A 26,941-nucleotide genomic window follows, 5' to 3' on the forward strand; every position below is an offset into this window, starting at 1 on the left:
AGAGACCCTAGTGAGGAGGAGACCTTGAGGGTCAAAGGCAGCTCCAGCTCCCACGTGACACCCTCAGGGACCCCCCACACTGGGGTGTATCCCTCACTCTGAAAGCAGGACCAGTTGTGGAGTGGATGCCAGAAAATACAGGCTGGAGGAAAGGAGGGAGGCGGCGAGGTTGGGTGGGAGAGAGCAAGGGTACCTCTAGAAGGATGGAGGCCAGGGACCTCAAGCCTTGTATGTGTGTGTGTATGCACATGCGGGTACATGGCTACATGTGCACACAACAACAGCTGGGTACAAGGCCAGGCTTTGCAGGGGATGTCACCTGAGCAGAGGCTGGCTGGTCTTTCAGGTGGGAACCCTGCCTCTCACTCCACACTCTTCTCTTTTGTTAAACACACACACTCAGGAAAGCATGAGGGATGGGAGGAATGGATCCTAAAACTAAAATCCCCAAACTGCTTTGTATAACTGGTTACTCTGATAGCCAGCAAGTTGGAGGCAGGCAACGGCTATTTCCAATCAGAAAACTTCCACTGCATTCATTGTGGCGGAGGAGCAGGGTCAGGGAGCCAGTCAGGGAGGTGCAGACATTCAAGGCTGGAGCCCTGGTGTCCACCTGCAGAGATCAGAAGGGGTGTGGGGGTCTTGCCCCTGCTGCTGGCAGGGCCAGGTTGTATTAGGTTGCAAGTTTGAAACTTTAAATTGATTGAAGTAGCTTCCTGCAGTGGCATCTCTTGACTGCACAGGATAAGCATCATGAATAAAGAAGCAGCAGGAATCCAAGAACATCAGAAACTGGCTCCAGGTGCTACCTGAAACCAAAAATCGGTACTGTAACCGAAGTATGAGAGCCACCTTGACCAAGAGGAAAAGATGCTGTTAAACCTTCCAGCTGCTTCTCGGAGAAATAGAGGGTTTGTTACCTTTGTTTTTAAAGTGTAAAATGTATGTTAGTCACTTAGTCATGTCTGACTCTTTTCGACCCCATGGACTGTAGCCTACCAGGCTCCTCTGTCCATGGAATTTTCCAGGCAAGAATACTGGAGTGGGTAGCCATGCCTTCCTCCAGGGAATCTTGCTGACCCAGGGATTGAACCCAGGACTCCTGCATTGCAGGCAGATTCTGAGCCACCAGGGAAGCCCCAAAGATGGAAATAGCCATGCCTTATTGAAGAAAACAAAAGTTACAAAACTTGCATTTGATTTGAAATACACAAGTCCTAAAAAGGCAGAAAATTCAGATGTGTTAAAAATGTAAAACTAGATTTTGATACCTGCCTTGGTAGTAGCTGTCCACATTTCATAGGAAACTACCCCCACTGGTGGAAGAGAGTTTGTTTTGACTTAAAGAGCAAGATTAGAAAATAAATCACTTTGTTTAAAGTTAGGCTGGAAGATGGAGTAGACTTAAATGTATTCTTTTATTTTACTAATAATTTCTAACAGTTGTAATATTTGAATCAATTGGCCAATCTTTTCATCATCACAATCATATATTAATTCATTCAATAACATTTATTAAGTACCTACTATACATCAGACAGTGATAGGAGTATATATTCAATTAATTAAGTCAGTTGAAAATACTTCTTGGATACTTTTTATGCTGTCACATATCTGATAGGCACTGGGGGGAAAATAAAGGTAACTAAGACATGTTTCCTATTTTCCTGCAGCCACAGTCTGGCCAGATTCATTTAACTTAATCCTGATTTGCAAAGAACTTAAAAGCTTGGGATTATAAATGGAGAGAAAAAAAAAGCTCATCAAAAAAGAACTGATGGCAAGGAAACAGATATCCAGAGACTTGGATGACTGATAAGCATTCAGAAACATGAGGAAACACAGGTAAAGAATTTGGTTTGAAAGACCTGCTCAAGGAACTGCTAATTTTGACAGTCTCCAGTCAGCAGGATACTACATTGAAACTTTGGGTTTTGTGCCCAGTGTTTAATTTAGTTCTATTATAAAGGAGATACAGGAAGGCTTCCAGAGGATGACGTATTTTTCTAAAAGCATATCAAATGTTCAATGATAATTTTGGCATCTAGAGTGGACAACACAGTTTGTGGACATTAGAATTCAGGTGAATTTAAAAGCTTATTCATATCTAAAGTTATAAAATCATTTTAGTCTAAATAGTATATTAAGGGACTTCCCTGGGGGTCCAGTGGTTAAGAATCCACCTTGTAATGTAGGGAATGTGGGTTTGGTTCCTGGTCAGGGAACAAAGACCCCATGAACTGTGGAGCAACTAAGCCTGAGTGCTATAACTACTGAGCCTGAATGCCACAAATAGAGAGTCTATGAGCCTCAGCAAAAGATCTCACCTGATGCAAGGAAGATCTCACTTGCCACAACTGAGACCCAACACAGCCAAATAAATAAATAATTAATTAATTTAAAAATGAGATTAAAAAACAATATATAAATAGTGTATATATTACAACAATAGTACCTTCTCTAGCTTTTTTCAATTGTTCTGATGGATCCAGGCAACAATTTCATGAAAACAGTTCAAACATTTTTAAATATGAATCAAAAAACACTGAACAACAAGTCATCAACAAGACACAAACCTTTAACTATTTCAAGACCTGCACACATACTTAGTGCTCCTCCAGGGGCTTGCTGTATGCAAGGGGAAGTGTGGTGTGTGTCTCAGATAGCAGTGTGAAGTACTTAACTGCTGCTCAAGTTGTGCCAGACTCTTTGCGGCCCCATAGACTTACCAGGCTACTCAAATACTGGAGTGAGGTGCCATTTCCTACTCCAGGGGATCTTCCCGACCCAGGGATTGAATCTGCATCTCTTGCATCTCCTGTATTGGCAAGCCGAATCTTTGCCACTGCTTTACTTTTATCTGCCAAATATGGATGCCATTTTCTTAATTTGCCTTACTAGAAATTACAATGCAATATTAAGTAGAAGTGGTGAAGCAGACATCTTCATCTCATTCCTGATCTTAAGGAAATAGTATTGATTCAATTTTTCACCATTAAGTATGATGTTCGCTGTTTCACATACATGCCCTTTCTCAAGTTGAAGGAATTCTCTTTTATTCTTAGTTTGTGGAGTGTTCTTATTTTTTTGAGAAAAACGTTGGGTTTTGTCAAATGCTTTCTCTGCCTTGAATGATCGTGTATCCACCCCCACCCCCCCATTCTGTTAATATTAATGATTTTATATTGAACCATCCTTGAATTCCTGAGAAGTCCCACTTGGTCACAGTGTATAGTAGAACTGGTAGACACATAAATGAGGTGGATGCTCTCCAGGAATCAAGGGCCACGGAAGGAAAATAAACCAAAAGAGGAAAGCAGGGGTCGGGGGCAGCACCTCATCCTGAGACCATCACTGGGGTCACTGTGGGAGCCCTAACAGCATGTCAACCAGGCAAGACCCGAGCGACCACTACCGCTGCTGACATCTGCATCAGGCAACACACAGCTTTTACACAAAGCCCAGAGAGTGGGTGTCTATGTCATCCCCATTTTACAGATGAGCCAACTGCAGCTCAGCAAGACTAAACAAAAGGCCAGAGGCTCATTTTTCTACTCTCCTGTCTTCCTCAACCTCAAGCTGTACAGCCTCAAAAAAGTCATGATATTTATCCTACACTTGCATCTGCCTTGCAAATAAATGCCAGCAACAAAAAGTCCTTTGGATAAAAACACCCACCGATAACAACATCTCCCTGAGGGGGTAGACAGCACAGAAATAAATGAAGCCATCATTCTTGGTAGTCGGCTGGTGTGGATCTTGACTCAGTTTGGGAGATTAGTTGCTGGATAGACAATTTTTATTTTATATATTTTTATGCATTTATAAAGCTTATTTCAGCCTGGCGGACTGCTGAAAAGCCCAGAGGAATCGTGGTGATTTAAAATGGATATACATTTTTGAAATAGAACCAATAAAGTGGCTCAGAAAATAGGAAAATGAGAAATAAAACTGGGTTCAACAAGAATGGATTAGCCAGTGCACAAAGTCAAATTTATAGACAGGAACTTCAGGGTGAAAATGGAAAAAGGATTTTTCAGATGAGAACTACAACTGGTTGCCATGGTTTGGATGCAGTCTAAAGATGTGTTTAATTTGCCCTGTATGATGATTTGCACAAATCTGAGCAAACACTTGAAAACTGTGTCTCCATATAAAACCCAAATATCTGTTTCCCTTTGAGAATCTCCTCTTACAGGCCCCCATTTCCACTCAGGATCAGTTGGCAGGAGTTTTCTGGAGTCCTTTTCCTCTACAGTCACTGAACTCTTGAGTTCTCCATATCTCTATCCCTCCCTTTGCTCTGCTCTTCACCCTCTTCACTCTTTCACAGGATCTGCCAGGCCCTGCAGGCCTCAGGGTTTGCAGCTTCTACTCATTCTACTGATCAAGGCAGACACCAACGTATTGCCAACCTGATACCAGCCATTTACTGTCATTTTGGGCAACTCAGTGAAGCCAATTTACAGAGGCTGGCTCACTGGTAAGACTGCTCTCCTTCTAAAACCCTCATCCCCAATTTTGAATACTTCTCAAGCAGCAGAGAACTCCCTTCTTAGACCCTGGGCTCCCAGAGCTTTGTGATCACTTGACTGACAGTATATGGCAGAAGTGCTGCATCAGTTTCCAGGCCCAGGCTTAAGGAAATGGCTATTTCCACTGTCCATCTCTTGGGACACTGGCTCTTAGACAGGAGGAAGCACAAGCCAGATCATGGAGAAACCTGTTGGGAGGACATGGCCAGAACCTACCCTCCAGGTTAGTGACTGAACATGTCTTCTCCATCCTAACTGGGGTTCCCCATGGACACGGCTGGAATGGATATGTGTGTCCCAACCAAGCTCTGACTCAATTTCAGATTCATACATGAAACAAATGATCATTGTTGCTGTAAGCCTCTAGGCTTTGGGGTGGTACATGGTTCAGCAATCAATAAACAGAAGACTAGTCTAAACACCAACAAGGCTTTCACAGTGGAAGAGTGTGTCTTGGGAAGACGTGCTTCCCCAACACTGGTCCAGGCATGTCTCGTCTCACCTGGCCGATGTGCCTTTGGAACTGCCATGTTCATCACTCGTCCTCCATCCTGAGGTTTGGGGGGAGAGGCGGTGAACCTGCAGATCCCTGACTCCGAAGGGGTGCTGGAGGTCAGACTGTCTGTGTACTCGTTTGTCCCTGCCGTCAACTGCTCGGACGATGTGTCTGAGATGAAGCACTCTGTGATGGTGAACTTGGCGTGCCTCAGCTGCTCTTCCATCTTGGCGTGCTCATAGGCCCTGGCCAGTTCTTCATAAGTGGAGGAGGCACTTTCTGTGGAGACCATGCTGCTTCGCGCTCGATCTGTGCCATGAAAAAGAGAAAGCGAGATGATGAGTCATCACTGGGAGTCTGCACTGACCGGGTGGTGACGGGGACCTGTGGCTGGTTCTCCCCATTACTGGGCAGCTGACAGGAGTCCTGGGTCTTTATCTGAGGACTGCCTTTGTCACTGTGAGGCCACCTTCATGAGACTCAGCCATATGGCTTCAGGGTTTCAACTGACTTGCTGGAGGCACCTGTCCCCAGTATGGGATATTGCCATAGATCAGTAATACACCCCCCTGAAAACTTCTGCTTTTAATTAAGACAGCTGGCTTGTTGTTTAGTTGCTCAGTCATGTCTGACTCCTTGGGATTCCATGGACTATAGCCCACCAGGCTTCTCTGTCCATGGGATTCTCCAGGCAAGAATACTGGAGTTGGTTGCTATTTCCTCCTCCAGTGGATCTTCCCAACTCAGGGATCAAACCCATGTCTCCTGCATTGCAGGAGGATTCAATACAGGTGGGAATGCAATATGCATGAACAGCAGCTCCCCTTCCTGCTCTGCAAGTCTTCCTGGGCCACAGTGACACTTTCACTGTCAGGAATGATCTGAGCTCTGTGTTCAGCTCCTCTGGCCTCCGTGGGGCAGGAATACAGGCCAGTCCTTAGCAATGAACATGTAACTGCATGGAATTGGTCACTAGGCAGAATCGCAGCTAAACCCTGGGGCACATCCTTTGTGTTTAAGGCTCACCCTTTATGGGGACCAGAGACTGCCAGAACCCTAAAAGGTACATCTTGGGTAAGAGGGCTCTCTACATTTTAAACCCACTCAAAAGTTCTGAAGTCACCTCAGTGGAACTCTGAGGTTCTTGTAAGAGAAATAACTGCCATAAAAATAAATGTACGTGGTGATGCTCCACCTCTGGAAGACTATTTTTGAAGTCTATCATCCAGAACAAAAGAAAATGAGTATGAAAATTTCCTACAGCTATTAAGTTTAGATAGAATTTCTTTTCAAAATTTTAGATTGGAGGGAGAGTGGGCAACCCAGTGCTATTCTTAGGCTCTGTCTTCCCTCTAGGGTGAGGTCTTGGCGAGTGGAACAGACAGATAATCAAGCCCTGTTTCCTTGTCAAATGGATCAGCCATGTTCCCCATCCAGGGTGCTGTGACCTTGTCATGCAACTCCAATTCCAGTCTTAATCCTGGAGAGGGGAGTGGGCCACACACCCTCAAGGTATAATCAGGGTGATTGTAATCATGGAGAACACTTAGAAACTTCTGTGTTTCTCTCAGCAGGGCAGGAGTGAAGGGCAGAGGGAGCAGTGTGAGTCTGAGATTCGGGATGCCTGCAACATAGATTCCTTTGGTTTTGCTTTGCGGACTTTGCTGGACCCTAGATTTGGCCAATGAAGTACAGCTTCATCGGTACCCGTCAGGTCAATGGTCCAGCAAGTTGAAAGTGACCTTGAAAGGGTGCAGGTAGGGCCCTGAAACTCAGAGTGTAGTCCTGCTGATTCAGGGAGGAGGAGGCAGGCAGGCCCTACCTGTGTCTTGTGAGGGGCTGACGCTGTAGCTGTCACTCTCCTTGTCCATTGAGCCTGCGGCCCTGGGCGTTGGCAGCCTCCAGTCGGTGGTGAGGGTGTGTGTTGAAACGGTGGGGTGGGGTCTGTTGAGGGTCCACTGGCTGGCATACCGGTTCCTCGCCGTGGGCCCAGCCTTGGCATTCCTCCTGGTGGTGGGATCTGGGAAGAACCAGAACAAAGTCTATGTTTGTCTTTGGGAGGGTGGTCAGCTGTGATCAAGGTGTGGAGTGGGGTGCTCCCGATTCAGCTCTATGATCCACTCACGCTGCCTCCAGGGAGCTCTCTCTGATTGCCCTGTCTGGAGCATTGGTTTCCTTTCCCCTAGGGTCTGAAGCATTCATATGATACTTAAGCACTTAAACAATCCCTGTAGAGAAAGAACATCAGATTTGGACTCAGGGGTTATGAATTTGAGTCTTTCTCTGGGCTCGTAATAGTTTCATGACACCCCTCATATCACTTAAACGTCCTAAGAATCACCACCTTCTGTAGAAGGAGAGAGTTGGACCGCGTATGCTCTAATGGGGCTTCCTTGCTACAGTATTACCTCCAGGTATTCTTACAGGTTGAACTCTGTTCCCTCAAAAAGATTCATAAGTCCACATCCTGAGCCTGCAACCTCAGCTGGTGATCATATTTAGAAGTAGGGTCACTGTTTTGCTATTAGTTCAGATGAGGCCAGCCTGGAGTAGGGTGCCTTCTGGAGCTAACATATCTGGCATCCTTATAAGACAAGGAGATGGACAAGGAGGAGAGGGTGATGGAGGCAGAGATCAACGGTCACAGCTGGACTGAGGAGCTCGGAGACCACCACCACACACTGGGAAGGGGCAAGGAAAGGTCCTCCCCTACCAGCTTTAGAACGGGTGTGGCCTGCTGACACCTTGATTTTGGATCTGTTGCTAGTGGGACTGTGAGAACATCAATTCTGGTTCTTTAAAGCCAAACCAAAAAAGAAAAAAAAAGCCAGGCAGTTTGTGACATGTTTTTAACAGCAGCTCTAGGAAAGGAAGCAGGGGTCTCCTATATAGATTGCTGTCTAATATTAACTCACTGCCTCAAGTATGACTGTTGTTCATCAACTAAATTGCAATGCTCTAGAGCAGCAGAAGAGGGAAGATCCATTTTTGTCCAAATACTCTCTTATCCCTTTGCATATGGCAGCATCTCTTCAACATGATTGTCTGAACTCTGACGATGACTTGGGTGATTCAATGTGGAGAACAAAGGGTTCATGCATGTTTGGATGTCCCGGCTCTGCCATCTTCAGAAACACAGAGATTTATGGACACACAGGCTGAAGCCAGGTGGGTTTCATCATCTCTAAGTCTGGAAACAGAGGCAAGAGGTCAAGTGGGTAGACTGAGTTCTTAGCTCAACTCTTAGCTAAGAAAAAAAAGATGGTCCAACAGCACAGAGTGTTGGACACTGGAATTCTGCGGAAAACGGAGAGGCCCAGTTACTGGCATGATTTTTCTGGGGCTCCATCCTGAAGGCAACATAGGGTCCTTCTCCATTTTTGAATTCTCTGCTTTTCAAAGAGGAATTTTAGGCAGTTCTATTTCAAAAATGATCTGGCTACCTCTCTACACTGCCATCTGTGATGACTGCTTATCACTAATGGAGCACTTTCTAAAGAACAAAAAACAGAGGGACAGCCTGTGGCCTGATGACATGGACTCATGACGCTCCTGAGCCTCCAAGTGTCTGCAGGACAGAGTAAGGGTGTACATCCTGGGATCATCCAAAATTAACTGAGAGCCTGCCATGATCTCTGGACACAGACTACCTTGGATGAATACGTGCAGCCCAGAGTCACTTTACAATTGAGGCGATGGAAGCTCAGAGAGAAGTGATACAGCTATTAAGTGATAAGAACAGAACTCAAGACCCTACCTGTCAGTCCAAGACTGCCCATTACTTGGCCAAGCGTGTCCTCAGCCGGACTCCTAAGAGTCAGGCACGGTGTCTGCGTGACACTAGATTGTTTATAATTCCATGCTGGGTCATGGGGCACGACACTTGAAAGTGGTGAAATGACTTTCTTTTAAAGTGGGGGATTTTCCTTTTTGCCAGTCTCCAGTTATCAGACTTGGAATCTAATCCATCATTCTACAACATTGCAGAGAAGCATAAAGATGGCAGCTCGGTCGATATATTTTAAGATTTCCTGGATCATCAAAATGCTCCGTCTTGGTGCATAATTCTCTGGGGCATTGATTTTCAGACACATTTCATCCGTTACTTGCAAAATTCCGCGGACGACTTTATTGGAGGATTTTTGGGGGCCTTGATTAGAATGTAAATGAGTTATGCTGGAGCGCCATGCTCTCTGGACAGAAAGGTATGAGTGATAATTGGGTTTCTCTGCCTAAATGCTAGGAGAGAGGTCCTCAAAGAGACAGAAAAACCTTCTCCCGGTAGGAGGCTGCATGTCTCCCAGGCACTGTCAACATGATAAGTTGAGCTTAAATAGTGGAGCTTGTTATTTAAATGCTAATGAATCTTTTCCAGAAAATTACCCAGTCCCTTACATAAGTTTTGAGGGTTCTTATTTTTATTCTTTAAACTGCTTGTTGGTGCAGCTATGGATCAGGTTTACTCCTGGTGTGGATGCTTGTGGAAAAAGGGGTCAGCTTTAGAGTCTCAATTCCAGGACACAATTTCCTCAAACTCCCCAAACCCCACACCTGTGAGCTTCCTCCTGCCAAGCTCACCCACCAACGGTGGGCCAGAGAGAAACCTTCACTCCCACGGACCCCTTTCACCAGTAAGATCACTTTATCTGGAAAGTTCTATGGTCACGTTGCACTATTCAAGCCAGAAGTCTTTTCCAGTTAATTTTGTTCATTATCATTTTTTTTTTTTTTCCTAGATGAAGACAGCTTTACCAGTGGCCTGATAATGTTGGGAATATAGGTCATGATATTACTTTTTGAACTGCAGTTTGTCCTGCTCTAAGCAAGCATCCTATGGGCAAAATTGTCTCTGTATACTACAGAGAATACTACTCTGTAGAATACTACAGAGGGGTTGACACATTTTTTAATCAAGTTTTCTGACCTGAACTGAACTTTTCTGTAAGACAGTTTCTAAGATAGCAGCTAAAACAAAAACCTTACTTGGGTTCCACTCAGTAATCTCCTTTGTACATCTTCCTAGTTAATCTATTAACCAAATAAATGTTGGGGTTTACTGCCTCTGCATGGAAAGTAGTTTATCTGGGACCTCAACATTATAAATAAATTCCAGTGATGAGGTACCATGCTTGCTAAGCAATCAATGATAGGCTGTAAGTGATATAAATAACTCTTGGCCTTTCAACATCAGGTCTGAACTGGAATTATTAAGCTTCTGCCCATTGAATCAAATTATTTTAATTATCTTGAACTTGGGATAAGAGAGGATTTGGCAGATAATAAGGTTATAAAACATGCCATGTGGACCGCAATTGTGGGATTAATCGGCTTTTACTCCCTGCCACTGGTTTTTGACTTTTTCAGATGCTGAGGCCTCGGCTTTGTAGGATGAATTTACCAGTTGTCTCATAGAGAGAATGTAATGAGGAAGGGGCTGAATATTCCTATCATTTAATGAATAAATATTTATGATTCACACCCTAGACTCTTCATCCCCATCAGGTACTTTTCCACTCTACGTTGAGTACCAGGATAGGTGATGGAGCGTGGCACATTTTTTTTTTTTTAAGTCACAACAGGAAAGATTCAATCCATGTTGTAAACTCTTCTTATTTTATATATATGGGAAGTGACTTTCCTCCCTAGAGGTCCTATTGGAAGCATCGTCTCTGCTTAGAGGCAGTGTGGAGGGGTTAAGAATGGGGTTTTGGGATGAGCTCCTCTGAAACTGGTCCAGCATCACTCCTTGAGGGCTGTGACCTCATCAAGTGCCCACTGCCTTCCTCTCTGGGACTGGGGTGATAACCTCACCCCCCATCAACACTGTCGAGAGATGTGAGTGAGATTAACCAGCTAGTGAACTGCAGGCATGTGGGAGTTATCAACCAACCTGGGACTGAACCCATGATTCCTGAGTGACAAACACTTGACCAGGGATGGAGAGCATCCTGTTTAATGAAGATGATGATGGGAGATTTGGTAGGTGGACCAGGAAGGCTAGAAATTCACTTTAGAGAACTTGACAGGAAATAGCCATGAAAAATCACAGAACTAGATGTTGGACAGTGGAGCCTAGGTTGTTGCCAACTGTGGCGTCACAAAGAATTGGACACAATTTAGCGACGGAACAAAAACAACAGCATAAGATGCTGGAGAATGCCAGGAATGCAGAAAGGCACCGACTGGTAGTAACTAGGGGTGACAGAGGTGAGGGGTGCAGGGGGACATGTCTTATTTGTCTACTAGTCCAGCCCTGCATGTGCCTGGGCTGCTTGGTGAACACTCTTTGCATGAAAGAATGAGTGACAATGGATGCATGATGTCCAGGTAAATATGACAAAACACACCCGAGTGATCTCTAACAGTGATCACACATCTTTGTACCCTTGCACTCTCGTAAGTAAAAAAGTGTATTCAGGTTCCCCAAAGTAATGATAACTCTGGAGAAAAAGAAAGTGTTACTTGCTCAGTTGCGACTCTAGGGACTGTAGCCTACCAGGATCCTCTGTCCATGGAATTCTCCAGGCAAGAATACTGGAGTGGAATGTCATGTTCTTCACCAGGGTATCTTCCCAACCCAGGGATCGAGCCCAGGTCTCCTGCATTGCAGGTAGATTCTTTACCATTTGAGCTACCTTCAGTTCAGTCGCTCAGTTGTGTTGACTCTTTTCGACCCCATGAATCGCAGCACGACAGGCCTCCCTGTCTATCACCAACTCCCGGAGTTTACTCAGACTCATGTCCATCAAGTTGGTGATGCCATCCAGCCATTTCATCCTCTGTCATCCCCTTCTCCTCCTGCCCCAATCCCTTCCAGCATCAGAGACTTTTCCAATGAGTCTACTCTTTGCATGAAGTGGCCAAAGTATTAGAGTTTGAGCTTTAGCATCAGTCCTTCCAATGAACACCCAGGACTGATCTCCTTTAGGATGGACTGGTTGGATCTCCTTGCAGTCCAAGGGACTCTCAAGAGTCTTCTCCAACGCCACTTCAAAAGCATCAATTCTTCGGTGCTCAGCTTTCTTCACAGTCCAACTCTCACATCCATACATGACCTCTGGAAAAACCATAGCCTTGACTAGGCGGACCTTTGTTGGCAAAGTAGTATCTCTGCTTTTTAATATGCTATCTAGATTGGTCATAACTTTCCTTACAAGGAGTAAGTGTCTTTTAATTTCATGGATGCAATCACTCCTGGCCCTGGGGGTTGGGGGTGGAGGGAGGATGCGACTGTGTACATAGATACACTTCTAACTGCAAATCCTGCCTGGTCCCCATAACCCCACTGCTGACTCATCATCCCATCATGCTGTTCTAATTTTTCCTTGTTGAGTTCAGTTCAGTTCAGTCACTCAGTTGTGTCCAACTCTTTACGACCCCATGGACTGCAGCATACCAGGCATCCCTGTCCATCACCAACTCCCAGAGCTTGCTCAAACTCATGTCCTTTGAGTTGGTGATGCCATCCAACCATCTCATCCTGTTTTCCCCTTCTCCTCCTGTCTTCAATCTTTCCCAGCATCAGGGTCTTTTCCAATGAGTCACTTCTTCACACCAGGTGGCCAAAGTATTGGAGTTTCAGCTTCAGCATCAGTCCTTCCAGTGAATATTCAGGACTGATTTTCTTTAGGATGGACTGGTTGGATCGCCTTGCAGTCCAAGAAACTCTCAAGAGCCTTCTCCAATATCACAGTTCAAAAGCATCAATTCTTCAGCACTCAGCTTTCTTTATAGTCCAACTCTCACATCCATACATGACTACTGGAAAAACCATAGCTTTGACTAGACGGACCTTTGTTGGCAAAGTAATGTCTCTGCTTTTTAATATGCTATCTAGGTTGGTCATAACTTTGCTTCCAAGGAGCAAGCATCTTTTAATTTCATGGCTGCAGTCACCATCTGCAGTGATTCTGGAACCCCCCAAAATAAAATCTCCCACTATTTCCATTGTTTCCCATCTATTTGCCATGAAATGATGGGACCAGATGCCATGATCTTAGTTTTCTGAATATTGAGGTTTTTTTTTTTTTTAATTTTTTAGCTTTACAATATTGTATTGGTTTTGCCATATATCAACATGAATCCACCACAGGTATAAACGTGAATGTTGAGTTTTAAGCCAGTTTTTTCACTCTCCTCTTTCACTTTCATCAAGAGGCTCTTTAGTTCTTCTTCACTTTCTGCCATAAGAGTGGTATCATTTACATATCTGAGGTTATTGATATTTCTCCAGTGATCTTGATTCTAGCTTGTGCTTCATCCAGCCCAGCATGTCTCATGATGTACTCTTCATATAAGTTAAATAAACAGGGTGACAATATACAGCCTTGACAAACTACTTTCCCAATTTGGAACCAGTCTGTTGTTCCACATCCAGTTCTAACTGTTGTTTCTTGACCTGCATACAGATTTATCAGGAGGCAGGTCAGCTGGTCTGGTATTCCCATCTCTTTCAGAATTTTCCACAGTTTATTGTGATCCACACAGTCAAAGGCTTTGGTATAGTCAACAAAGCAGAAGTAGATGTTTTTCTGGAACTCTCTTGCTTTGTTGATGATCAACGTATGTTGGAAATTTGATCTCTGGTTCCTCTGCCTTTTCTAAATCCAGCTTGAACATCTGAAAGTTCACAGCTCATGTATTGTTGAAGCCTGGCTTGGAGAATTTTGAACATTATTAGTATGTGAGGTGAGTGCAATTGTGCAGTAGTTTGAGCATTCTTTGGAATTGCCTTTCTTTGGGATTGGAATGAAAACTGACCTTTTCCAGTCCTGTGGCCACTGCTGAGTTTTCCAAACTTGCTGGCATATTGAGTGCAGCACTTTCACAGCATCATCTTTTAGGATTTGAAGTAGCTTAACTGGAAATCCATTACCTCCACTAGCTTTGTTCATAGTGATGCTTCCTAAGGCTCACTACACTTCACACTCCAGGATGTCTGGCTCTAGGTAAGTGATCACACCACTGTGGTTATGTGGGTCGTGAAGATCTTTTTTGTATAATTCTTCTGTGTATTCTTTCCACCTTTTCTTAATATCTTCTGCTTCTGTTAGGTCCATACCATTTCTGTCCTTTATTGTGCCCATCTTTGCATGAAATGTTCCCTTGGTACCTCTGATTTTCTTGAAGCGATCTCTAGTCTTTCCCATTCTATTGTTTTCCTCTGTTTCTTTGCACTGATCGCTGAGGAAGACTTACTGATAAATGAAAAATGCTTTCATTCCTTGTTTCACATTGACTTCCTCCACTCAGAGGAAGTGAAAGTCTTTCTGTGCTTTATGATGCACCCCCATCCCTGAGCACTGGGCCATATGTGAAGTAACTAACATCTTCATAAATCCTTCTGAGTTGAATGAAGGAATCCTTAATGCTCCCCCACTGTGCTTACACCGCGAAAGCCATGAGGCCATGAGAGACACCACTGTGCCCCTTCCACCAGCTTCCATCTCGCTCCTTCCACCAGCCTCTTGCCTGCCACTGCCCTCTCACTTGTCGGAGCTCCTGTTAGTGGCTCCGATGCAGGTCTGTGTGGATATTCTGAAAGCTGCCAGGTCAGCCTTCCCTCGTTCTCGGACTGACTGAGCAGCTAGCAGGCTCCCTGTGCTTTAGTTGCACTGGCCTCCTTTCCGGTCTTAACCTTTGATGACTAGCCCTTGTGCATCTCTGGTAGTTGAGCATTGACATGGAGCTAGAAATGCTGGTTCTTCATCTGGTGAGCAGGGAGGATGCTGTGCCACGAGCCTGGCAGGCTTGGGGCTCCTGCACCGCAGAGCCATGGTAGACACCTCCTCTGTGCTCCAGGATCACGCCTAACACCTGGGGAAGTGTTTCTCAAGAATCAGTCCAGACAATCAGCATCACAATCACCCAGAGTGGTTGTTATAATGTAGAGTCCCTGGCCCCACCCTAGACAAAGCAGCTCAGAATCCTTGGGGGTGGAGGCCTGGAATGAGTATTTTAAACGGGCACCCTGGGTAATTCTGATGCATACAGAAGACTGGGGCAATGTCCTATGTCCCCTCCCTCTTTCCTACCCTCCTCCTCAGGTCTCCATTAACAAAGGCTTGCTGAGGTCAGGGATCCACTAATGGAAGTCCCCGGGATCTATAATCTTTCTGGGGTTGAATAGCCCTAAGTTGAAAAGCCCTAGAAAAGGCAGAAGAACAAGATCAAATTGCCAACATCCATTGGATCATGGAAAAAGCAAGAGAGTTCCAGAAAAACATCTATTTTTGCTTTCTTGACTATGCCAAAGCCTTTGACTGTGTGGATCACAATAAACTGTGGAAAATTCTGAAAGAGATGAGAGGACCAGACCACCTGACCTGCCTCTTGAGAAACCTGTAAGCAGGCCAAGAGGCAACAGTTAGAACTGGACATGGAACAACAGACTGGTTCCAAATAGGAAAATGAGTACATCAAAGCTGTATATTGTCACCCTGCTTATTTAACTTATATGCAGAGTACATCATGAGACATGCTGGGCTGGATGAAACACAAGCTGGAATCAAGATCACCGGAGAAATATCAATAACCTCAGATATGCAGATGACACCACCCTTATGGCAGAAAGCGAAGAACTAAAGAGCCTTACGATGAAAGTGAAAGAGGAGAGTGAAAAAGTTGACTTAAAACTCAACATTCAGAAAACTAAGATCATGGCATCTGGTCCCATCACTTTGTGGCAAATAGATGGGAAACAAAGGAAATAGTGGGAGACTTTATTTTGGGGGGTTCCAGAATCACTGCAGATGGTGACTGCAGCCATGAAATTAAAAGATGCTTGCTCCTTGGAAGCAAAGTTATGACCAACCTAGACAGCATATTAAAAAGCAGAGACATTACTTTGCCAACAGAGGCCCATCTAGTCAAAGCTATGGTTTTTGCAGTAGTCAAGTATGGATGAGAGAATTTGACTATAAAGAAAGCTGAGTGCTGAAGAATTGATGCTTTTGAACTGTGGTGTTGGAGAAGACTCTTGAGAGTCCCTTGGACAGCAAGGAGGTCCAACCTGTCCATCCTAGAGGAGATCAGTCCTGAATATTCTTTGGAAGAACTAATGCTGAAGCTGAAACTCCAATATTTGGCCACCTGATGTGAAGAACTGACCCATTGGAAAAGACCCTGATGCTGGGAAAGATTGCGGCAGGAGGAGAAGGGGAAGACAGAGGATGAGATGGTTGGATAGCATCACCGACTCAATGGACATGAGTTTGGGTAGGCTCCAGGAGCTGGTGATGGTCAGGGAGGCCTGGTGTGCTACAGTCCATGGAGTCATAAAGAGATGTACACGACTGAGCAACTGAACTGACTGAAGTGGTTCAGACAGCCGTCCATGTAGTGCAGGGTCCTGAAGTCGCCAGAAGCAGACTAGGGAGGATTGTGATGGAAAAGTTTGTAGCTGGGGAGAATGTCAAGGACCCAGGAGCAATTTTTAAAAGCAAGTCTCTTAATCTTACATATTCCTTCACAAAGCTGATCCTCACTCATGTCTTCAGAAAGTACTCATATCATCAGAGAAGGAAGGATGTGAGGTGACATAGAGAGGAGGAATAAAAGACTCATTTAGAATGTTCTTGAAAACATTTTTTTCAAGTGAATTTCAGTAACTGCTAGCACTGTTTTCCTGCATAGTGTGATGTTATTTAGGAATCAACCAGTTTGCTTCATGAAGCTCAGTACATTTCACAAATGCTTTACAAGTCAGACATTATAAAAAATAGCTTTTTACATTGTAATATTTATTTTTCTAATTATAGCACTCTACTTGGAGAATGTAAATTTGTGCAAAGAGAGTGATTAATGATTTAAAAGCTAGACATCAAAGCTTCTGAAAAGATAGTAATCTGGGCATCCAAACAATTTCAATTATGAAGGAACCAGAATATCTAATTAATAAGCTTTAGATACATATTAGGGGATTTAATTTCATTGCAGTAATTAATTTCCATATAACATGGAGTAAAATATTAATAATTAAACCAAACACAATCCCTAGATTAAACAGAATTATGTTTTTTTCAAACAGTGGTTCAGGAGAAAACCATAAGCTTGGAGGACAGACAGACCCACAGCTCAATCTGGGTTTTGCTACAGAGTATGTGTATAATTTTGGGCTGTTTCTTCACTCATAAAATGGGGGCTCTGAGAGCTGCTGTGTAAGTAGCTACCTTGCAGGGTTGTTGTAAAGATAAAAATATGACATCAGTCTTTTTATCCCAACCCTGGCACAGAGTAGATGCTCACTAAGGTTAACCAATTTCTTCTTTCCCTGTATTGTCTAAATTAAAAAAATATTAATAAGTTGACCTGAAATTTCTAACACTTTCATAGTAAACCAAGAGTTACTGGCTTTAGTTGATATAACTTTTTAAAAGATTTGTTTGATTTGGAGCATTTTTAAAGTTTTTGTTAAGTCTGTTACAATATTGCTTCTGTTTTATATTTTGGATTTTTGGCCACAAGGCATGTGGAATCTTAGCTCCCCGACCAGGAATCACATCTGCACCCCTGAACCGGAATGCATAGTCTTAACCCCTGGACCACAAGAGAAGTCCCTCAGCCAACACAATTTTAATGACAGCTAAGATCAAACAATACAAACTCAGTCTCCCAGTCAAAGACGTCATTACACATATCTGTTTCTCAGGCAGAGAGTTAAGAAGCCCCACGCTTTACTGCATAGGGATGGACCACGGATGCCTTCTCAGCACTGACCACAGCTACACAGTTTAAATGACGTTTGACCCACTCACTGGTTCCTGGCCGAGCGTCTGAAACATCCACCAAGGGCCCCGTGGCCTGCGACACCGATTGGTAATGGACCGTGTGTGTCACTGTCAGGGACTTCTGTTTCGCGGCCTCTCCGAAGTCAGCATCTGTCAACAGGACTGTGGAGCGATCATCTGCAGAGCAGTGGAGATACAGGAAACCAGACATGATTATCCCCAGTTAGGGACTTCCTGGCCACTTCTCTCCTTAGTACTTGCATTATTATTTTTTTTTTAATTTTAAAATTTTTATGAAAGTATAAATTCTTTACAATGTTATGTTAGTTTCTGCTGTACCGTGAAGTGTACAGTGAAGTGAAGCTATATGTATACATATATCTCTTCCCTCTTGGACCTCCGTCCCATCACCCCCGTCCCACCCCTCTGGGTCATCACAGAGCACGGAGTTGAGCTCCCCATGCTACACAGCAGGCTCCTACTAGCTGTCTATTTTACACTTGGCAGAGTGTGAATGTCATTCCTGCTCTCCCAGTCTGTCCCGCCCCTTCCCCACTCTGTGTCTACATGTCTGTTCTTTATGCCTGCCTCTCTATTCCTTCCCTGGAAATAGGCTCATCTGTACCAATTCTCCCCCTCCAGATTCCACTTTATTGTTAACAGCCACAGCAACAAGAACCTCATCTCAACCAGCAAAAACAAAAAATATTCAAGCACTGAATTAGAATGACTCTAGGACGCAAAAAATTGGTTTTCCTTCTTTAAGGAGCACGTCTTAAAGAGAATGACCATGGAGAAAGGCTTCCTGTCTCTCCTGGTTTCTTCTCATTAAGCACACACTGATCTGGGGAGGCCTATTGGGTGGCTGTCCATTTAACAGAGTTTGGGGTTTATGTGTTTGTCAAAAGCTCGCCTGAGACACCACCAGCCTTGTCAGTATCGCAGAGGAATGGGGCTGCTATTGTAAATAAGCAGTTTGTGGTCCATCCCTATTTCTGTTTGTGGTACAAGAAAAACTGCTCTGCGGTGGTCTGTCCTGGGGTGATGGTGAATGTTCAGGATGGGCATGGTGGGAGGGGAAGAGAAGGGCCAGTCTTCTCGGTATCCTGATTCCTTGCTTTTAACTGTTCTGGGGTATATTTGCCTTCTCACTTCTCCCAAGCTCCAGGGACTCTCCTGCATTCTGTAATTGACTTCTCAAAATGACTCACTTGTCAGACTTCCCAGATCCTACTGGTTCAGACACTTGAAGGTTAGGGAAGTCCGGACACAGATGGATTCAGAGCATTTTATGCTTTGGGAGGAGGGGCAGGTGGTCAGGATGTGTGTTACCGCTGGTCTGTCTCAGATTTTCACTACTTCGTTGTGGTAATAATTTTCTCGTTTTCCTAAGAGTTTTTTGACTTTGAGGGATACTTTGACTAGGGTATTTGGATTTTTCATACATTTTCAGGTACCACGGGCTGAGGTGATGTTCATATGCATATATCAGTCAGCCAGGACCACGTCGCAGCTGCCTTAACATGGAACAGTGATGAGAAAGTCATAAACAACACAGCTAGACATCTGTGTCCAAAAAAGGCTCTGAACAGAACGAACCTTACAAAATCAAATTACTCAGGCTCTGGCAGGAGAGGAAAACCTCTTGAAGTCAGAATAAGATTTCTTGGCAGAAAAACATAGGAAGGACTGCCAGGAGGTTGGTGGCACCCAGCATACAGTGTAGCCAGGCTGGTGCTACGATGGGAGCCAGGACTCAGCATCCACCTCTCCACCCTCTAACAGGGCTGCCTTCCCCTGGAGACAGGTTCTTATGACTGGACCAGTATCAGAGGCCCCACACCTACCTTTGTTTAGATCCCTAACACTGCTGTGGCTTCTAACACGCAGGCCTGCTAAGAACATACAGAGGACCTGCAGGGCTGGGTGTGCAGTTTTAATGGGGCATTTCAAGTGCCTGTCTGTTTTTGAGGTTGGCCATCCATTCCGGCTAGAAATTAATGGCACTCCCATATCAGATCCTTGTAGGCAGAGCCCAGAGCGTTTGAAAGCATCACATTTCTGCTGGTGCTGCTAAGTCGCTTCAGTCATGTCCGACTCTGTGCGACCCCATAGATGGCAGCCCACCAGGCTCCTCCGTCCCTGGGATTCTCCAGGCAAGAACACTGGAGTGGGTTGCCATTTCCTCCTCCAATGCATGAAAGTGAAAAGTGAAAGTGAAGTCGCTGAGTGTTGTCCGACTCTTAGCGACCCCATGGACTGCAGCCCTCCAGGCTCTTCTGTCCATGGGAGTCTCCAGGCAACATCTCTACGTCCTCAATAACTAGAAAATGCCATCAACCAACTGTCAGGTGCCACTGGGAGGTAAACGACTCTTGGTGATGGATGATCCTGCCACAGTTATGGTGCATCTCGGGCGAAGGGTCATTGCTATGTACAGAAGCGGCAGGCAGACCTTTCTCTGCTGTTGGGTCGGCAGTGACCAGCTACTGGGAGGTGACACACCACTCCCAGGATCCGCCCAGTGACCTATTTTATCAGCCGTAGGTAGAATTATTAAGTCTAGTGAGGAATCGTTAGCAAATGTCGTCTTTGTATTATAAAGTCAAAGGAGTTACAATTTGATTTCTGAACTGATGCTTGAAAGGAAATCTTAGGGGTTTTCCTTAAATTTAATTTTTATTTTATCTTGGAGTATAGTTGATTTATACTAGCTAGCTTCAGGTGTACAGCAAAGTCATTCACTTACAGACACATATCCAGTCCTTTTCAGATTCTTTTCCTGTGAGGGTAATTACAGAGTTATGAGCAGAGTTGCCTGTGCTATATAGTAGGCCCTTGTTAATTATCTATTTTAAGGAAATCTTAGTTTTAAAGCTCAGTTCACGAGGTTTGATAAAAGAGATTCCGTATATACTATAGGAAAGGTCATGAGAAGCCACACACGGAGCCTTGCCTGATCTGAGCCAACTGATGAAATCTCAGGTACTTCAGGATGGGTCCTCAGATAACACGGCAGTATTTGATCGAGGGCCACCACCTTGGACTTGACCGAGCTGTGCTAAGTGATGTTATGCCTGAAGCAACCTTGAATCCAGCAACAGCAGCCCAGGCCTCAGAATTTAGGAGCCACGAGGTCAGATATTTCTGCTCTTCTATTAGAGACAATACAGGGCAGGGTGGGGACAAGGGCTACGGAGGGTTCTGGCCTGTTAAAACTGTCTTCCTGGCAGGAGGGATCAAGGGTCCATGCCAGGAGGTGGGTCTCTTTAGTCAAACCACAGAGAAAGGTTGTCCTGGGATGGAGTGCCAACAAACATCTTCCAGAACAAACACAGAGTGAAGTTTGAAAAGGGGCAGCCTAGGAAACCTGCCTCAGAGTCTGTTTCCATGGATACCAGGGGGGTCCAGCCATACTTCTAAGGGGAGGGGTTCTGGGAGGTAGCCTTGTTGATATGGAAGCAGGTGACAGCCACCGAAGGTGAAGCAGGGGGCCAGGAGGGGGCTCTGCTCCGGTTCCGCTCCTGTCCGTGTGACCTTCAAGCTACAGAACTTCTTGAAGTCCCTGTTCCTAAGGAGTTTTCCTATGTGCATTGAGAGGAATGAGTTAAATAAATGCACATAAAGTACATATAAAGGATGTGATGTTTAAAGAGCTCTTAATTATTCTTATTGTTGTTTAGTGACTAAGTCATGTTCAACTCTCTGTGACCCCATGGACTGTAGCCCACCAGGCTCCTCTGTCCATGGGATTTCCCAGGCAAGGATACTGGAGTGGGTTGCCATTTCCTTCTTCAGGGGATCTTTCCAACCCAGGGATCGAACCCACATCTCCTGTGTCTCCTGCACTGGCAGGTGGATTCTTTACCACTAGCACCACCTGGGAAGCCCAAGGATTTAATAGCCATATTTAAACAACCCAGTATAATTGGGATGCTCTAAGGACCAAGGCAACCCACTCCAGTATTCTTACCTCGAGAATCCCATAGACAGAGGAGCCTGGTGGGCTACAGTCCATAGGGTTGCAAAGAGTCAGACACATCTGAGTGATACAAGGACCTAACTAGTAAACTTCAGAAGGGAGCCTCATGTATTTAGGGAGACTCTAGGGGCAAGATCGGGGACTCTACTTGTTCGTCCATATTTCCCTGTTCCCTCTGTATGCTTAGTCATGTCCAACTCTTTTGTGACCCCATGGATGCCACCTGCCAGGGTCCTCTGGTCATGGAATTTTCCAGGAAAGAATACTGGAGTGTGTTGCCATTTCCTTTTCCAGGGGATCTTCCTGACTCAGGGATTGAACCTGGGTATTCTTTACCACTGCCATCAAGGAAGCCCAATGAGCTCTTAATAAATGTTAGCTATTCTTCTGATCATTGCAGCAATGGCAACATGAGGTGTCTGATTCTGGAATAAATAGAACCATCTAAGCAGGCAGTGTGGATAGAGGACTTAGAGTAGAAAAAGGCCAGAAGGAGTCGAGACACCTGGGTTCAGGGCAGACAGGGGCTGAAGTTCTGCAGGTGTCTGTTTGTGATCATGGAATGGGGGAACTGGGACTTTTCCAAAGCCGTGAGAAAGAAACCAATCACAGGATATCTATGGGGTGCCAAGGGATGGAGAAAGATGGCCTGTGCAAAGACATCTGTAGAATTTAGACGTTTTCTTTAATAAAGTCCTTAGTGGAGTTGAGGAGGAGCTCAGAAAGTGGGTTTCCAAGATGGGGTCTTAGTGTGAAGCCTGTCGTGGCTTGCTTGATTACAGATGTTGTTTCTGTGGAGTGGCACTGACAGCCTCTCAAGGAAAATCCAACTTGGGTCAGAGTTGGGGTTCTCCCAGGTGAACTCTGTGGTTTATCTAAGTTCATTTCCCCCATATTTGCTGGTACTTGTTGTTCTCAAAGCAGTTGTCTACCTTCTAACTTGTTTGCTCATGTAACATTCAAGATGTTCCCATATCTAGTATTTTCAGTGGCTCAGGGTTTAGGCAGAGAGGGCATGGCAGTAGCGGCCACATTGTGTAAAGCAGCAAACAGGACACCTTACCAATGGTCTCCATTGTGTCTCTCTCTTCAATCAAGAGCTGAGCCCTGGGTATGTCAATATGCATCCTCAGGGTTTGCTGCTGCTTGCTCAAGGTGTCTGAAGTCCGGGTATTTTTACTGGGAATAAAATAAGGGGGATACATTAATGAATTTGTTCAGTGTTACATTAGGCACATCAACTAGACTTATAATCTAATTAAGTGAATGCTGGTGGGGAGGGGAGGGAAAGGAGCACATGATGGTTTTTTCCTCCTTCATGCAAATGATATTTATGAAGTTTCAGCAGTCAGTTGTGAGGTTCAGAAAATATCAACTGTCAGTAGAGGTTGGTTCTACAACTATCAGTAGAAACTTACTTTGGAATTTCCCATTTCTTGTGTAAAAACCAAACAAAATATACATACAGAAACATTCTTAAATCAACAACATTTTCATTGGTTAGACATGAAATATTCTAAAGATGGCAAGGGAGAAAACATGTGTACTGGTTATTCCCTGGATGGGGTTTTACTAGTAAATTTGTTTTCTACCTGGAATCACTTTTTTGTTGTTGTTGTTCTAGTAACAAATCATTAAACCTTGTTAGCTTTCCTGACAATAGTTTAGTTTTCTGAATCCAATTACATTTTAGAAGAGAGGAAAAAAAAGCAATTACTATAAGAATTTATCTCAAAATTTGTGTACCAGAAAATTGCTCTTCAAGTGAGCTGTCTTCTAAAAGTAAATGAAAATAGGTAGTAAAGCTGCGTGGTATAATCAAGTTCAGTTACAGCTCATAGTAAAAAAAAAAATCTGCATGCTGGACAAAAATACAAGAAAGTCGATAAAAGCTTTAATTAGCAATCCACATTAGAAAAATGGTTGTTCAATCTTTACAGAATTATAAGAATCAAGTAGATTTAAAAATATATTCTGAAATACCCTCCAGAAAGCAGCAACCATTCAGATAATTAAATCAATGTGATAATCTATGTCCCTAAATCTAGCTCATTTACTGCCAAATTCTGTTTTGAGAGAGATTTGTGGTGCTTGGCACACTCTTGATGGTTTACCCGCTGTTAATTACATGTAATAGGGGACAATAAAGGTGCGTCTGTACTGAAATCTCAAATGCTTTTAGCTTCAATCAACCATTCACCAGGAGTCCCAGATTCTTCCTCGACCATGAGGACTCATCCACTCTTGAACCATGTGGTTGATGAATGTTAATAATCTGAAGGTCAAATTCACTCAAGAAGCCCTTTACATGTTTGCATTCAGAGGTCCATGTTAATATTCTGAATATTTTACAATGGCTCTTTCTTCCTTTGGGTGTAAACAAAACAGCCCATGAAAACAGCTGCTTTGAAAGATGCAGCAGCCCTCCTAGGACTTGATCTTGAACCCGATTTTTTTTCTCTTCAGATGAGTAACTGGGTTATGTAGCTAGACCACGCTAATTACGCAGAGCCCAAATTCAAACATTTTGGCCTGAATTTTTCGCATGGTCTATAAATGGTTTTAAATTATTTACTTAACCAAGTTCTCACTTTATTTGTGTGTGTATTTAAAGCAAAGATTCAGATCCTTGTACAAAATGAAGAGCATTGGTACCCTGGGGGTCTGTGGTTACGTCAGATAAGCTCTATTTCCACAAAAACATATGGGGAACTCCTCCTCTGTGAATATCTGAGATCTGTTTCGAAACTTCACTAGGGACCAGAGCTTGTCCTTGCACCAAAAATAGAAGTGTGAGCTAGTTCCTTCTGCTCCTCATGAATAGCGATGAGGCAGTCAGCGGCTGCTCAATGAACAGCTAGGAATCCGCACAGCTATACTTAACAGTGAGGGGTCTGCTTGACACAGGAAGCCAGTGACATCACTGCTGTGCTCCAGTGCGACTGGCACAAGGACTGAGAATAGGACTGAACTTTGTGAACACGGACAATCAAAGCTGGAGGTGAATGCCCCTTCACCGCAAGACTAAGCTGCCAAGCCCTGCGGCAGGAAGGTGGGAAAATGACCCCATAAACCTTAAGATTCAAAGTCTAATTGTCCCTCCTCCCTTTGCGCTTGCTGTTTCCTTTGCTGGGTCACACTCCCCCAGCCCAAAGGCATGTAGTGCCCCCCTCTGTCCCTCTTTTCAGAGAAACCAGCTGGCCCCACTGTGGGAACTCCCCATTCTCCACTTAATTTTGTCTCCTCAGCACTTACAATTTTATAGCAGGTGTTTGAATGAGTTATTTATAACGTGTCTCTGCCAATGGACTATAAACTTCCTAAAGGGTATTTTCATCTCTTCTGTCCCCTGTATAGCCCTGAAACTTGGGACAGCATGTGACTGAAGTAGGTGCTCAATTAATATTTGTTGAAGGTTGTTGAATGAATAATGCTTGGACACAATGGGAGCTGAGTCACACCTCCAGAAGCCTGTACTTTAGAGTCAATAACATCCTCCTCAATCTAAAAAGGTTATTAGATCTCAAGCAAGTTGCTTCTTTATCTTAATCTGTGCTGCCATATTCTATGATCTATTGTTACATGAAGGTTGATTTCCCTAAGCTATAACAATTGGTCATTAGAATAGAAGCAAACCTTTTTTTAAAAAAAGCTAATTAAGGAAACTTCATTTGTAATCTGAAAAAAAGATCTGAATGTTTTTACGGTGGAAGCAAAATTGCCTCTTTTATATGATATGGGATCATGCTAAATATATTAGCTAGTTATTATTGAAATATAATCATCTGCCATCCATTTGCCATCTGGCTGTCTGATTAAAGTGACAGAGGGCTGAAGCTGGTTCCTGGTGGATGGTATTTCTGGGCTCAGCCAATAAATTATGTGCAATGGCTACAACTTCATAAAGTCAATATTTCCTTAAGCTTTCGGGGGAAAAAAAAAACTAATGACAATGTTTGCATAGCATCTCCCTTCCTCCCCAAAATTTGATATGCAGCATTCCATAAGTATAAAGTAACTGTAAAGATATCAGGATATATCTCATTGTAATAGCTGGATGAGCATTTTCACTGTTGCTGAAGCTGAAGCTTCAATACTTTGGCAACCTGATGTGAAGAGCCAGCTCATTGGAAAAGACCCTGATGCTGGGAAAGACTGAGGGCAGGAGGAGAAAGGGGCAGCAGAGGATAAGATGGTGACATTGCATCACCAACTCAATGGACATGAGTTTGAGTAAACTTCAGGAGATAGTGAAGGACATGGGAGCCTAGCGTGCTGCAGTTTATGGGGTTGCAAAGAGTCAGACATGACTTAGTGACTGAATGACAACAAATAAACATATAAACATGAAAAACTAAACTAACTTGAACTCTCAGTCTGAACCCTTCACTGCTCACAACTAGCTTTCTTATTAATACTGGTCTCTGGACACTAACTACGTGTTCCTTAGTGCCTTAGGGCAACCCAGTATGCTTAAAAAAAACACTAACTACGTGTTACTTAGTGCCTTAGGGCAACTGGTATGCTTAAAAAACATTTTTCTTGCCTCATCCTAGAAAAGGAAAACACTTTCTATCTGTGCACCGTGGGTGACATCCCCCTTCTCTCTCCTCTACCAGGTGACTTGCTTGGGTGACATGGATGAAGGTCCAGAGGCATGGGAACCAGCAATGGCAGGTGGCAACAGGTGGGGGCAGGGGTTCCCCCAGAGTGGGGTCCAGCTTGTCTGTGTTTGTCGTGCGGTTGCACCTGCCTGTCTGGCTCTGGAACAGCCGACGTCACTGAAATCTGTAGATCCTTCCTTAAGGAGTGTGAATGGACGGTGAATGTTGCATTCACCTAGATCACAGGATGATACAGCTAGGAACTATTTCCAGCAGTTGTTTTTAGATGAGAGAAGCAGGGCACAGAGAGAGAAAAGGATGTCCTCCAGATCACAAAACCAGCCAGTGGCAGCATCTAGAACTTAGGTCTGTGATTCTATGTCCCAGGCTGCTCAGTCCTCACCTTCTGAGAGGAAGAAGTGGTGAAGATAGGGGACAGTGATTCTGCAGGCTTCTCTGTGCCAATGGATCTGACCTTCCCAGACTTCCAGGGCCACATTTGGAACGTGGTTGGCCCTAACCTGACCAGACAGGGGACAAGGTCTTTTGTTGCTTGACCTGTTAACCTGCCAACCTTAGGTTAAATTGACCCTTCA

The 26,941-nt window shown here is 44.2% G+C and overlaps 1 protein-coding gene across 1 annotated transcript in view; it reads right to left on the minus strand.

Moving 5' to 3' along the window:
- DSCAM (DS cell adhesion molecule) overlaps positions 1–26,941 on the minus strand; it is a 697,188-nt gene that overhangs the window by 11,518 nt on the left and 658,729 nt on the right. Inside the window, exons 29-32 of the mRNA XM_055570128.1 lie at positions 22,805–22,920; positions 17,787–17,936; positions 6,854–7,051; positions 5,038–5,340 (exon numbers count right to left, since the gene is read on the minus strand). Of these exons, the coding sequence (XP_055426103.1) occupies positions 5,038–5,340; positions 6,854–7,051; positions 17,787–17,936; positions 22,805–22,920 (767 nt within the window). The remainder of the gene's footprint in view (positions 1–5,037; positions 5,341–6,853; positions 7,052–17,786; positions 17,937–22,804; positions 22,921–26,941) is intronic.

The sequence above is a fragment of the Bubalus kerabau genome, chromosome 2 (genome assembly GCF_029407905.1).
Source record: "Bubalus kerabau isolate K-KA32 ecotype Philippines breed swamp buffalo chromosome 2, PCC_UOA_SB_1v2, whole genome shotgun sequence".
NCBI classification, from domain to species: Eukaryota; Metazoa; Chordata; class Mammalia; order Artiodactyla; family Bovidae; genus Bubalus; species Bubalus kerabau.